At 46.5% G+C, this 15,240-nt stretch overlaps 1 protein-coding gene across 1 annotated transcript; it reads right to left on the reverse strand.

Moving 5' to 3' along the window:
- Nucleotides 1-6,112: 6,112 nt before the first annotated feature.
- RHOB (ras homolog family member B) lies at nt 6,113-8,571 on the reverse strand. The gene has a single exon (XM_036873222.1). It carries the CDS (start codon nt 8,176-8,178, stop codon nt 7,588-7,590), a length of 591 nt encoding a protein of 196 aa, XP_036729117.1. The 5' UTR covers nt 8,179-8,571; the 3' UTR covers nt 6,113-7,587.
- Between the last annotated feature and the right edge of the window lie 6,669 nt (nt 8,572-15,240).

The raw sequence follows: 15,240 nt of genomic DNA on the forward strand, positions 1-15,240 counted from the left end.
GAATTGGGAGATTAGGATTGACATACATACACTATTGATACTATGTATAAAATACATAACTAATGAGAACCTGCTTAAGAGCACGGGGAACTTTACTCAGTGCTCTGTGGTGACCTAAATGGGAAGGAAATCCAAAAAAGAGTGGATCTGTGTCTACGTAGAGCTGATTCGCTTTGCTGGACAGTAGAAACTAACACAACGTTGTAAAGCAACTCTACTCCGATAAAAATTAAAAATATATATATATATATAAAGAGATCCTGAAAAATCAAAAGAAAGAAAAAAGAAAAAGAGAAGAAAAGAATTGTGCTTTCGGATCATGGTTTCTAAAATGAAAAACATGGCCAGTGGTGCCAGGCTCCCAACCCAGAAGCCAAAACTGCCCAGCTTCCTCTGATGCTCGAAGCTCAGCCCCGGCATCAACCAACCGCTGATCCCCCAGGTGACCCTGCAGAGGGTGGCCTGCAGCCCCAGAAACGTGCTTCCACTGCCTGCTTATCTCAGGATCACCGGGAGGACTTCCCCAGAGATCTCTCCGGGCCTGAGTACCTTGTGATTTCTGCAGGGGTGGGGTCCAGAGAAGGCCTTCCCTCAGCTGGTGTTGTCAGCGCCCAAAGCCTGGCCTCACAGGAGCACTTTCTTAACTTCCCTGGACTCAGCCCCTGCGCCAAAAACAGTTGGTTACTTGTCATTGCTGCGTCACACATAACTCATGTCAAAACAGAGTGATTTACCTGCTTGATTCCGAGCATGCAGTATCAGCGGACTGGTGGACCCTTCATGCAGCCCCATCATTTTTTAACTGACCTTCCTCTCATTCCCCATAGCAGCTGTTCCCAGCCTTTGCCACTTCCTTGGGTCTCTTAGAAGTTGGCACTCCCTAAATTTCTGTCCTTTCTTTAATCGATTCATTCATTCTACTACTACTTATTGAGATCCTAGATGTGCCAAGCACCTGCTGAGCAGTAGAGACACAGCAGTGATGGAGCAGACATGGCCTCTATGCTCATTGTGGAGATTAGACCCTGACTTACAATCTCCTCTCACTCCACACACTCTTCCCGGATCATCTCGTTCCTTCTCCAAGGCTTCTGTTGCCACCTGTGCCCTCATGGCTCCCACTTTGCTCAGCTGACCCATCAACCCACCCAACTGTGTGCCAGACAGTATCTCATGGTTAGCAGTGAGGAAATCAATCTCGTAAAGAGGGATGGTTGAGTACCACAACGACGACTCTTATCCCAGGATGCCTGTATCCTGGTGATACTTGCTCTGATCCCAGCTCAAACCACCATGATGGAAACCCTCAGAAGTGCTGCTTCTTTTTCCCACCTGCCTAGACGTGGATGATATTCTTCCCAATTACAGCAGAAGTCTCCCTCCCTCCCCATACCCCATCACCCCCCAGCAATACCTTAAATTCACCTAGAGTGGGTCCTCAGAGAGAGCAAGGAACTCCTTCCTTGTTGCATAAGGTCTACTTTCTAAGACCACACTTCCTATCCCACGACTTGCTTCTTCCAAGGAAGGTTGATATGATGAATGTCTCCTCCCATATAGATGAGACTTCTCTCATCTGTATAGATTATGGCCTTTCCTCATCTCTCCTCATGACCTAAACGGGACACAATAGTCTAACTCTGTAAAGAAATTACACAGATTTTGGTGTAAGAGGGAAGGTGAGGAGAATGAGAAGGACAGTATTTATGTCCAAAGGTACCTCACACTCAATGTATATAAAACCAAAATCAACATGTCCTTCTGGGCCCTCCCTCCAAAACTGCTCATCTCCTGCTTATTCTTGTCTTAAATAATGGCATCAGCATCCTCAAAGTCACCCACACTAGAATCCTGGTGGTCAGCACAGCACCCCCCACTCCGATTCCCACACCTTCTACCTCCTGAATGTCTTTCCAATCTGCCCTCTCCTCCCCTGTTGGTGCCTTAATTCAGGCCTTCTCATCTCTACCTGGACCAGGGCAAATTCTTCCTCACTGATCTTCTGACCTCCCGTTTTCCCCTCTCCATCCAATCCATCCTCCGCACTGCATTCAGGGTGATTTTTCTCAAATCATCCCACCACATATGTAAGTTTGTTGTGCTGGAGCAAGACTGCCTGGGTTTTCAAATCCATATGAGTTTTGTGACCCTGAGCAAGTTATCTAACCTCCTATGGCTCAGTTTCCTCATCAGTAATTGAGAATAATAGCACCGACCTCAAAGTCATCATGGAGGATTGTGGTAGGCAGCTTCAACAATGGCTCCAACGACCCCACCTTCTGCCATGAATGCCCTTGGGTAATGCCCTCCCATTGAGTGTGGGCTGGACCCCGTTACTTGCTTCTAATAAAAAGAATACAGCAAAAGCAATGGGATGTTACTTCCAAGATTAAGTTATAAAAGATTTTGACTTCTGCCTTGCCCACACTGTCTCTCTCTGGCTCTTCTCTCTCGTTTGCTGTGATGAAGCAAGCTTCCATGTTGGACTGCCCTACAGAGAGGCCCACGTGGCAGGGAGCTCAAAGGAGGCCTTGGCCAGTGAGGAACTGAATCCTACCAGCAACCATATGAGTGGGCTGGGGAGCAAACCTTTCCCCAGTCAAGCCTGGAGATCAATTGAGCCGCAGCCAACGCCTTGACTACAGTTTCAGGAGAGACCCTGAGCCAGAGGACTCAGCTAAGGTGTGCCTGGATTCCTGACTCACAGAAATGGTGAAGAAATAAATGTTCTAAACCACTAAGTTCGGGGATAATTTGTTATACAATGATAGATAACTAATACACACATAAAACAATACAGATGAAGCACTTAGAACAAGATGAAGCGCTTAGAACAGTGCCTGATGCCTACATTAGCTATTGTCATCATCGTCGTCATTATTATTACTTGTGCAGACACACGTAGAGATTGAAAGCTCTGTGAGGGGAGGGACCATGCCTGCCTATTTGTCTACTGAGTCCCAAGCTCCTAGCACAGTGCCAGGCACAGAGTCCTTTAGTCAACAATAAATATTTGGAAGGAATGAACCGGGGTCCTCTAGACGACTCCTACCTCCCAGCCCAAGAAAGGGGCTGCTGAGAGTTGAAGGAGCAGCCTGAGTACCCACTTTCTCCCCCCAGCTAGAAGACGGACCAAGTAAAGTGGTTAAGGTCTGTCCCCCAACAAGCTGGAGTACGAGGTCCCTTTGTGGTGTCGCAGCCTCCTTGAGCCCAGGCTGCATGTTTCCCAGGAGCAAAGTTATCACAAAGCTAGCCCTTGTGTCTGCCCCCCATCCCTGGGAGGCACAGAGAAAACAATGAAACTGTCTTCACCAACCTTCTCTCCTGGCCTGTGTGTGGACAGGGAGGGCCGGGGAGAGGCTGTTTGACTTGGCTGGGTAACATCATTTTTCTTGACTGAAGAAATGTATGCCAGAAGGGCTAAAAGTAGAAGGTAGTTCTCACCCAAGAGAGCTTTATTCCCCAGAGGCCAGGCCCCACAGTAATATAAAGAAGCTGTATCTTCCATCTGCACATCGCCCACTCCCGCTTTAAGACTTAGGTCAAATGTCTCCTCTTCCATGACACCCTCCCCACCTTCCCCTGGGCTCCTGTTGTGCCCTGGGCCTAACGCCCCCATCTGAGCATGCTCAGTGAATGCATTCCCGGAAGTGCCTGGCCCACCAGGGCAAGGATTGTGTCCCGTTTGTTTTTGTATCCCTTGTCTCAGCAGAGTGCTGTTGCGTTCTGAATTCGGAATGGCAGAAAGAAATCTCTAGAAGGGCATTAACCCCCCTGTTGCACAAGAATGTGGAGAAGAGAAGATAGGGGTTATGCATGGGTCATCCTGGGAGGGAAATTCTCTGAAAGTGCTGTGCTCTTTAAGGTAGGGCAGTCGGGACTACAGGGCACTACACCCTCAGCCTCGGGAATGTGATTTACTTTCCTGCTGAAACGACCTCCCTCCCTCCTCTGTGCAATGACATGAACTCTCCTTTATTCTAAGCCAGTGGTTCTCAAAGTGTGGTCCCCAGACCAGCAACATCAGCATCACTCGTTCCCCACCCCGGACATACTGATCAGAGACTCTGGAAGCTAGGCCCAGCCATCTGTGTTTTAACCAGCCCTCCATGTGATTCTAATGCATGCTTAAGTTTGAAAACCACTGTTCTAAGAACACTGAAACACATGTGAAAAAGACCCTAGAAATACAATCCAGATTGATTTCAAATTAAGATTAAACAAGAACCCAAGCCAATGCCCCTTGCTACGAAATGCCCAGGATCAATGAAACACCCCACTATTCTCCACGAAACCATTCAACAGGCAATTAAACGAACTCAGCACATTTATTTTAAATGTGCAAAATGAATTTTCATATCCTAAGAGTAACACCAGATGTTTTACCTCTTTTTTCCTAATTGATTTTCCAGCCTACAGCAATTCGTCTTTATATTTTCCAGTTGGATCTAATGCAGCAAGAAGAGTGTTCCGGCAGGATTATTAAATGCCATGCATTTTAAAACAAGCATAACCCAGGCTGCCATGTGTCACCTGGGTTGTGGTCTTCCTAAAATTAAAAAAAAAAAAAAAAAAAAAAAAAGGCAGCTATAGGTACCAGGCAGATTTGAGCAGGCAGGAAACCCAGAAAAGGCCCTTTCGGGGGCTGGGACTCCAGGCTCTTGGCTGGTTGCAAAGCTGAGTTACTGGGCATTGAGCCCAAGCTTGAGCTCTTCACAGAGTCCTGCACTCCCTGGTACCAAAGGATTTGCAAGCTGTAAAACTTGCAAATCAACATTTTGTCTTTATGTGGAAATTTTTGGCTTTAAAATGAAGATGGAAAAGTAGGCTGAGGGCTAGAGGTGAGTGAGGCCAGGAGCTAAGGAAAGGATGAGGCAGTGGCTTAGAGAAGCCAACCTGGTGGACCCTCTCCTTGCTGCTCTGTGCCTAGAGCTGCCCAGACAATTCCCCTCTGTCGGCCAATGAGCCTGGCTGTGCAGGAGGCCCTGTTAATGTGTTTTGTTTTGTTTTGTTTTTTAAGTGGGTGAAAAGTCACCAGCAACCAGGCTTGCCTCACTCAACAAAAGCTCTTGGGAGTCTAGGGAAAGCCAGGGAAACAGAAGCCTCAAGTTTTAAAGCAAAGGGATTCAAAAGGGGCCTTCTCTGCTTCTGCCTGGAGGAGGTGGGCTGGCGGGGGGCAGGGGGTGGGGGGCCGCAGGCGGTGGCAGCAGGCAACTAAGGGCTGGAAACCCAGAAAGTGTTGATTCCAAAAACAAAAACCACGTCTTTGGTAGTTGGGAGAGGTTGGCAGTTATCTGCTACCTTTCCTCGAAGCTGCTGAGGCTGGCAGATTTGAGCCCTCATACCTGTAGCAGGATTTTAATACGGTCTCTGAAGATAAAGCTGCCTGTCTGGTTCTGGGACCCACTGCAGCAGGCTGTCTGAAATTAGAGCTCATATGATTCCACGTCAAAGTGTGCCTGCCCCAGCTTTCAATAACAGCCACCCAAAACCTCGTGTTCTGTCCGTAATGCGGCCACTCCTGGCACTTAGAATAAAGCATTTTGGGCTCCATATAGACCTTCAGATGAAACTTCAATGATAGAAGAATCAGCTTCTGATCTGGGCTCTCCCCAACTTCCACCCAGGAGCTCAGGCCAGAGATAACACCCTACAATCTCAGGGGGTATTGTGTAACCCCATGAGGATCTGAAGGGAACCCAGGAACCAGTCTTTTAGACAGAGAGCCTGGTCCCACACCGGTGATTAACAACAACAACAAAAAAGTCATCTAAATTTTAAATGCACAAATGACACCTTTCCAAGTTTCAAAGAATAGGAAGCAAAGGCCCCATAATAGACTTCGACACAAGTGCTTAAGACATACAAACAGTACATGTTAGGTCAAAGGTTTGGGCACTGGGTGCCGGAGTAACCTCTGGCACTGGGACAGGAGGAACCTGGTCTCCCATGGCCACGCAACCCCACACGTCCTCGAAGGGATTTCATCCCCATTTCCTACAAACACTATGAGGGAAACTGAGTTGGTGGGACCTCCACTGCAGAATTCTGCCCTTGCCCCCAAATTCACAAGAATATTTTTCCACATTATTAAACCACAGGAGCCATTTTATAAATGTCATCATCATAGTCTTTTAATATTTTACATAAAAAAACTGTATACACAGCTTATAGAACTTTTATGTAAACATTATAAGCTCACCACTTTGTCATTTGTCAGTTTATTTAAAAAATAAAAAACAAGACAACAATTTAGTAGAAGTACCACTGGATGGGGAAGGGAGGGGGGAGAAAAGAGACACTAGGGGCAGGTTTACTCTCTGTACAGAGATGCAGAGAAAATTTCACACAGCTTTAGAGACTGCCTTGTGGGGGAAAAAAAAAAAGGTTTTAGATAGGCCCTAACGCTTGTTACTGCCCTTTCTCAAACGAGTGCGCATACCTGCACAAATAAAATCGCAAAACAGTGTTGCCACTTTTTTCAAAAGAAAAAAAATTAGTGGTTTCTTTATCTTCTCCTTGTTTTTTAAAAGTCATCATTTTTTTAAAAACATCAGAAGTAGATGAGGTTACAGTGTACAAGTGTGGTCAGAATGCTACTGTCTTATGCAAATGACAAGTGCATTAAATGTCAAACAATGAAACAATTGTGCAAAGAATTCTTCCACACACCCCCCCCAAAAAAAAACACCCAAGTTTTAGCCTTTAAATAAATCAAATAACATCCGTTTCTTGGACTGAACGATTTTCACTTGTAGGACAGGCACAAAGTTCGCTTATGGCAAAAACAACCTGCAGCACACTTTCCCTCCTCCTGCCTGTGGCTGGTGAGGGGGTTCGCAGGGGGGGAGGGGGGGGGCTGGCCCGCAGGAGCCATGAGTCTAGAAGCTGTGTCCTCTTATCCCCAAGTCGGCTGCAAATGTCTTCCCCAGGGGTTGGAAAGATGGCCAAGTCTTGTTCGTGCTGGGATGGACGCCTGACCCAGGCTGGGCCGGAGCTGTTCCGTCACTCCACCCACCACCACCATTAAATAACACCATCCTACCTCCGAAAATAAAATTATATCTATATTTATATAACACCCCATCCTCCCCAGCCCTCCCCTCCCGCAGTTCCCGAGGTCTATGTTACAGACAGGGGATAGCAGGCGCTCGCTGGTTATGGACGAACATCTGATGGGGCGCGGCCGCACCCCGGTGCCAAGCTCGTCTCCGGGAGGCAGAGGCGGGCATGGGGTGAAAACCCGGCGGCGGGGAGTCGAACATACACACAGCCACACACTCTGAAGAGGCTTGACTCTTCAGAAAAGGGTGGTCAGGGGACCCTTGGCACTCAGCGGGGCGGCCAGGCCTGTGCAACACAGCCGGACGCACAGACACTTGGAAAGCGGGCGCCCGGTGCCTACCACGCGGATTCCCGGCGCCAGAGCCTGAGCCGCCGGGCCACGTCTGCCGGGGCTGAAGGCAGACACCAGGCAGTCCGGTGGGGTCCTTGGGGGACGCGGGTCTCCCCTTCCCCGGGCTCGTGGGGGCTGGGCCCGGGAGGGGGAGGCGCGCCGGCAGGGGGCAGGCGGGGCGGGCGCGGCCCTCATAGCACCTTGCAGCAGTTGATGCAGCCGTTCTGGGAGCCGTAGCGCTTCTGCAGCGCGGCGCGCGTGGCCGTCTCGAAGACCTCGCGCACGCCCTCCTTGGTCTTGGCCGAGCACTCGAGGTAGTCGTAGGCTTGGATGCGCACGGCCATGGCGCGGCCGTCATCCGTGCGCACCGGTTCCTGCTTCATGCGCGCCAGCTCTGTGCGGACGTGCTCGTCGCTGCGCAGGTCTTTCTTGTTGGCCACCAGGATGATGGGCACGTTGGGGCAGAAGTGCTTCACCTCGGGCACCCACTTCTCGGGGATGTTCTCCAGCGAATCCGGGCTGTCCACCGAGAAGCACATGAGGATCACGTCGGTGTCCGGGTAGGAGAGCGGCCGCAGGCGGTCATAGTCCTCCTGGCCCGCCGTGTCCCACAGCGCCAGCTCCACCTGCTTGCCGTCCACCTCGATGTCGGCCACATAGTTCTCGAAGACGGTGGGCACGTACACCTCGGGGAACTCGTCCTTACTGAACACGATCAGCAGGCACGTCTTGCCGCACGCGCCGTCGCCCACCACCACCAGCTTCTTGCGGATGGCCGCCATGAGCGGGCCGGGCCCGGGCAGCAGGAGGGGGCCCGCGAACGCCTCGCGGCCGTCCCGCTCGCCGCTCACTGCTCACCTCGGGCTGCGCGCTGGGGGAAAGGGTTGCTAGCTGCACCCAGGCCCCGGGGTGGCGCGTTCTCTCGCTGTGCTCGGGCTGCCGCGGCGGGGTAGGTGGGGGCGCCGGGGCATAGGGCGCGCCTTGCGTCTCCGCGCTGCTCCGGAGCGGTGGCCGCTCTCCTCGTCCCGGGCCCGGGGTCGGCGCCTTTGTGCGCGAAAGGTGGCTAGAGCAGCGGACCCGGCCTAGCTCCCTCCCGGGTCTCTCTAGGCCTCAGCAAAGGTACAAGGGAACACACACGCGCAGCCGGACTGCGGTGGCAGATGCGGGCTGCGGCCCCAGCGCCCGCTATTTAAAGAGTTCGGCGACTTTCTTAATATAGCCGCCCAATGGGAAGCAAGCCGACTGAGCTCATCGCTGCGGAGCTTGGCTCTAATTGGCCGTCCGCTGCAGCCCAGGGGCGGGGCCGGGCGAGCTTGATTGACGGCCCAGGCCGCCGGGCTGGGAGAGGCAGCGAGTGGGGAGTCTTAACGCCGCGGCGGCTGGCCCTGCGGGGCTCGGGCGGCACCTGGGTTCCCGTCTTCGCCGCAGCTTGTGCGCGCGAAGCGGGAGGGCTGGAGCTAGCTGCCCGGAGCCCGCGGAACCTGGACGAACGGTTCCGAGAGAGGCGGCACTTTGCGGGCCGTTGATGACTCCCTCCCACTCAAAATTGCCCTCTTGCTTCGCAAACTCCCAGCGGGTGGTCGGACCTGTGGGGGAGGGAGCGGCTCCTTTAATGTGGTTTTGTTTTTAAATACACACACACACACACACACGCGCACACACACACACACACAGAGGCACACATATACACACACACACGTTTGTTTCCAAGCAAGGTTGTTGGGGCTTTTTGTTTTCAATTCAGAAGCGGCCCCTCCCCGGGTCGAGTCTGCCGCCCCCATCCCTCCACCCGGTACTCTCCCTGACTCCTGGGTTTGGATCTCCGAGAGGGTGGCTGTAAGCTGGGTAGGCCTGGGCCCAGCCTCTGGCTCTAACAAGTCCTGCCTCCTACCCGCTTCTCGGCACCCAGCCTAGGTCCCTAGGTGAAGATGATTGGGAGAAGGAGGGGCAATGAAAAGCGAAGGTGAAGGTCGAGGCTGGTTGCAGAACTTCAGGTCCACTTGGAGGAAGTTACCAGGCAGAAAAAGGCAGCCTCAGCCCTGGTTTGGCAGGATTAATTCAGATCCTGGTCATAAGGTTGAGAACTGTCTGGAGTAAATAGTACAATAAAATCCAACCACCCCACACCCCATTGGGCAAGAATAGGCTGAGGCCCCAGGGAGTGGGAGGAGAAACTTGCAGGCTGGGACACAGCAAATTAGTGTGTGGTGGGGTGCTAGATCCCCAGTGTTCTGGTCCCACCAGGACTTAATTCATCTATTCCATGAATTCTGCAGGAGATGACACCTACGTCTGAGCTAGAAGAAACTAAGTCAATGGATCTCAATCGACAGAAGAGGTGGGAAGGGGGAGGGAGGGAGGGAGAATCTCCCAGGAAGGAGGAACAGCTTGAACAAAAGCAGAGATGTGGGAAAGAGTAGGACAAATTCTAAGAACAGGGAATAGCTTAGTGTGGCTGCCCTCGGTGGAGAGAGAGAGAGAGGTGAAACTCAGGATGGAGGCCAATCATGGAGGAACCAACTACACAGGTTGGGCCATATCCATTCCGGAGGCAGTGGGATGCTTACTGGTTTTTCATGATGAGGTTATTGCCTCATATTTCTGCCTCCCCCTCTGACTGGAAGCTGTTGGAGGGCCTGGATTCTGTCTTATCTCAGCATCTTGCCTGAGCACATCTGTGCCTAGCACAATGCCTGACCCTACGCAAGCATCAGTAAATGACTGTGGAGAATTCGCCTAAATGCTCAGGAACTCAGTTGGAACTTTCTGGAGTCTCTTACCTCAGACTCCAGACTGCTTTACCAACCATCCAACCAAACCCCGGGCAGCCAGCTGTAGCTGAGCCATGGTGTTTTCACAGATGATTCATATGTTGAGATGTAGGTCCCCGAATGGATGCCGCAGATATAATCAGGTCAAATACAACATTAGTGCCACTAACCCCCGGAGCCCATCCTCATTCAAGTGACCAAAACTGCTTCCCTCACATTGGATTATCTCCACTACAATGCCTAGCGTTTTTGTTTTTTTAATTTTGTTTTTCAGATCTAAGGAACTGAACTGTCAATAAGTAAATAATTTCTCCAAGTGGAATCCCGTGGGAGAAAGTAAGGGTTTTTTTTTTTTTCTTTTTTTTTTGGATCATTTGTTTAGGGCTCCAATCTAGCAACTTTTTCTTTTCTTTTCTTTTCTTTTAATTTTAATTTGCCTGTTAGAAAAATCTAAAAATCTAGAAAAATCTAAATTTTTCTTCCTTTAATCAAAACCTTTTATAGCTGTATTGTTAACACTGCTTTCCTTTATCTTAATATAGCTTGGGAATCTTGGCTTAAGCTTCAAATATTAAGAAAATATCAAACAATTAAAGTTTTGTACCATGTATTTTTTTAAAAACTGGAATACAAAGAATCAGGAAGAGGGATTCAATTCACTCATTTCCTGACTCTCAGACATGTTATATGAGGTGTTCCAAGCTTGACTCTCAATATTGCAGTAATTTCTAAAATATTCAGTTGGTAAATTATGCCAAAGTAAACAAGTAGAAAAATCCGTATTCTGCAGCAGCTTCTTTTCATGGTCTTCATTTTCATGTCCAGGATCCTTTGACAAGCTCTGAGAAGACTGGCTACTTCAAATACTGTACCACTCACGGGATAAACTCTCCCAAACTAGGGGATGTGCCTAATGGCCTCCTCACTGCCTCTGCTCTCCCTTCACAACACACTGGCAAAGGACAAGGATAAAACTGACTTGTCAAGGAGAGCAAATCATTTTAATAGTTAACTTTAGTAACCTATAGATTCGTTGTATGACAGATACCCACACTAGTGAGAGAGGGAAGTTATCCTTCAGACAAAAGGGAGATGTTAATCTACCTCCAATCTTCCTTCAGCTTTATTGATTTGGCCTGTTTTGTCCACTCTCTCCTACAGATCTCCTGTAAATCACCCCCCAACTCCTCGGAGAAAAGACCAGCCAGAGACTGGCGTGTTCATTAGATTTTAGTGCCACCTTGTGGCAATCTTTACAGGTTTAAAAAAAAAAATATATATATATATATATATATAAAATTATATTTAAATATTTTATAAATATTTTCTATATATTATACATATGATTATATAAAAACTTATCTAGCCAAAAAGCATGCATTTTATGACTATTTTTATTTTAAGATGTTTCACAGGATGTAAAACTCCTATTTGTTTCACAAGCAGCTTCTTTAGAAATTCTTCACATATATATTTATACACACATAGAACTTTTTTCATATACACTTAAAAAAATTAATTCCTTCCTAGTTAAATAGTAACTTCTAAAAGAGATTAGAAGATAACAGCTGTGGAACCTTACTAATTTATATAACAATGGACTTCCTTTTAACCTAATTACAATGTACAGAAAGTTGTAAAACAACTTGAACTGCAAAAATCATCTGCTTTCTTCCCCCCAGCTAAGAAAGCCATTATTGGATAATCTGGTATAACTGGAAGTAATAATAATTCACTTACCAATAAGCATTTACTGGAAACCAGCAATACTATAGACATTCCTGGCAGTCATTTAATTTTTAAATTATTTCTAATTTAAGCAGTAGCTTAGGGTCTCTAGGAAAATTGTCAACCTTCCTTCTCAATGCGATGAGTTTTAAAAAGGGAAAGGCTCTTCTAGACCTAGCCATACTATTTCACATGGAAAAACCAAAGTGGTCCCATATGGTCTGTTTGGGCCCATTTAGCCATGAGTTACATAGCTGAGCCTTCAAACTGCTTTCTGGGGTCTCCAAGCTATAAGCAACAGCAATTCAAACACCCCTCCCCTGTCCCGAGATTGTGACCCAGTTTGACCCAGGCCTAAGACAGAGAGGCTGGGCTCACAGGAGAATCACCATAGCTAGAATGTTAAACTTTGGAATGTAGGCATTGAACTCTGATCAGACCCCGTCTGTCCAGCCCAGGGTCATGCTAAGGGGAGTTGGCAGTGGGCAACAGGGCCCAGCTCCTGATCACTCTAAAACTGCACCATCCAATCCAGTAGCCGATAGCCACATGTGAAATCCTGCTGATATCGCTAAAGAACCATTTTCAATGTTATCTAATTTTAATAAATTTAAATTTAAAAGCTGATATTCATGGTAGAGGAAAAGGGGAAATGTTGGTCAAAGAGTATAAACTTCCAGTTAGAAGATGAATCAGTTCTAAGGATCTAATGTCTAGCATGGTGCTTTTAGTTAATAATACTATATTATATACTTGGCAGTTGCCAAGAGAGTAGTTCCTAAACGTTCTCAGCACAGGTTGGGAATTCTCTGGTGGTGCAGTGGTTAAGACTCTGACCCCCCAATGCAGGGAGCTCGGGTTCAATCCCAGGTCAGGGAACTAGATCCCACATGTGTGCCACAACTAAGAGTCCGCATGCCACAATTAAGGAGCTGGTGAGCCACAACTAAGGAGCTGGCGAGCCACAACTAAGACCCAGCGCAACCAAATAAAAATAAATATTAAAAAAAAAAGGAATGGTAATGATGTGATGTGATGGAGGCGTTAGCTATTGCTATAGTGGTAATCATTTTGCAATATGTAAGTGTATCAAATCAACACCACTGTTGTACACCTTAAACTTATACAATGTTATATGTCAATTATATCTCAATAAAGCTGGAGAAAGAATTGATTTAATACTGATATGGTACTCAGAAAACTATAAAACACTGTTGAAAGAAATCAAAGATGACATAAACAGATGGAGAAATATACCATGTTCTTGGATTGGAAGAACCAATATTGTGAAAATGACTACACTACCCAAAGCAATCTACAGATTCAATGCAATCCCTATCAAACTACCAATGGCATTCTTCACAGAATTAGAACAAAAAATTTTACATTTCGTATGGAAACACAAAAGACCCCGCATAGCCAAAGCAATCTTGAGAAAGAAAAACAGAGCTGGAGGAATCAGGCTCCCTGACTTCAAACTATACCACAAAACTACAGTAATCAAGACAGTATGGTATTGGCACAAAAACAGAAATATAGATCAATGGTACAGGATAGAATGCCCAGAGATAAACCCACACACATATGGTCACCTAATTTACAACAAAGGAGGCAAGAACGTACAGTGGAGAAAAAACAGTCTCTTCAATAAGTGGTGCTGGGAAAACTGGACAGCTACATGTAAAAGAATGAAATTAAAATGCTACCTAACACCATACACAAAAATAAACTCCAAATGGATTAAAGACCTAAATGTAAGACCAAACACTATAAAACTCTTAGAGAAAAACATAGGAAAAACACTCTTTGACATAAACCAAGCAAGATCCTTTTTGACCCTCCTCCTAGAGAAATGGAAATAAAAAGAAAAAAAAGCAAATGGGACTTAATTAAACTTAAAAGCTTTTGCACAGCAAAGGAAACCATAAACAAGACGAAAAGACAACCCTCAGAATGGGAGAAAATATTTGCAAATGAAACAATGGACTAAAGATTAATCTCCAAAATATACAGACAGCTCATGGAGCTCAATATCAAAAAAGTAAAAAATCCAATTAAAAAATGGGCGGAAGACCTAAATAGACATTTCACCAAGGAAGACATACAGATGGCTAAGAGGCACATGAAAAGATGACTCAACATCTCTAGTTATTGGAGAGATGCAAATCAAAACTACAATGAGCTATCACCTCACACGGGTCAGAATGGCCATTATCAAAAAATCTAGAAACAATAAATGCTGGAAAGGGTGTGGTGAAAAGGGAACCCTCCTTCACTGTTGGTGAGAATGTAGATTGATACAACCACTATGGAAAACAATATGGAGGTTCCTTAAAAACTAAAAATAGAACTACCATATGACCCAGCAATCCCACTACTGGGCATATACCCTGAGAAAACCATAATTCAAAAAGAGACATGTACCCCAATGTTCATTGCAGCTCTATTTACAATAGCCAGGACATGGAAGCAACCTAAATGTCCATCGACAGATGAATGGATAAAGAAGATGTGGCACATATATACAATGGAATATTACTCAGCCATAAAAGAAGTGAAATTGAGTTATTTGCAGTGAGGTGGATGGACCTAGAGTCTGTCATACAGAGTTAAGTAAGTCAGAAAGAGAAAAGCAGATACCGTATGCTAACGCACATATATGGAATCTTAGAGAAAAAATGGTACTGATGAACCTAGTTGCAGGGCAGGAACAGAGACATAGACCTAGAGAATGGACTTGAGGACACGGGATGGGAGGGGGAAGCTGTGGCGAAGTGAGAGTAGCAGTGACATATATACACTACCAAATGTAAGATAGTTAGCTAGTGGGAAGCAGCATCATAGCACGGGGAGATCAGCTTGGTGTTTGCGACCACCTAGAGGGGTGGGATAGGGAGGATGGGAGGGAGGTTCAAGAAGGAGGGGATATGGGGATATATGTATGCATATGGCTGATTCACTTTGTTGTACAACAGAAACTAACACAGTATTGTGAAACAATTATCCTCCAATAAAGACCTATTAAAAAAAAATACTGATATGGACCACCAAAAATTTTTTAAAATAAAAAATTAATAAAAACTGATATTCGATTCAGTTATTGGGAAATGTTTATGTATGTTTGAAACAACTTGAGTATATGAAGCTACTTTTTCTTACCGGAAATTTTTTGAAATCTAAATACAGATTGAGTATCTTTGATGAAAATTTAGCATCTGAATTGAGATGTGCTGTAACTGTACAATAAACACTAGAATTTAAAGGCTTAGATTGAAAAACATGTAAAATAGTCCACAAAATATTTTTATATTAATTACATGTAGACATGATGATATTTTGGATATA

This window comes from Balaenoptera musculus, chromosome 13, assembly GCF_009873245.2.
Source record: "Balaenoptera musculus isolate JJ_BM4_2016_0621 chromosome 13, mBalMus1.pri.v3, whole genome shotgun sequence".
In the NCBI taxonomy this organism is placed as follows: domain Eukaryota; kingdom Metazoa; phylum Chordata; class Mammalia; order Artiodactyla; family Balaenopteridae; genus Balaenoptera; species Balaenoptera musculus.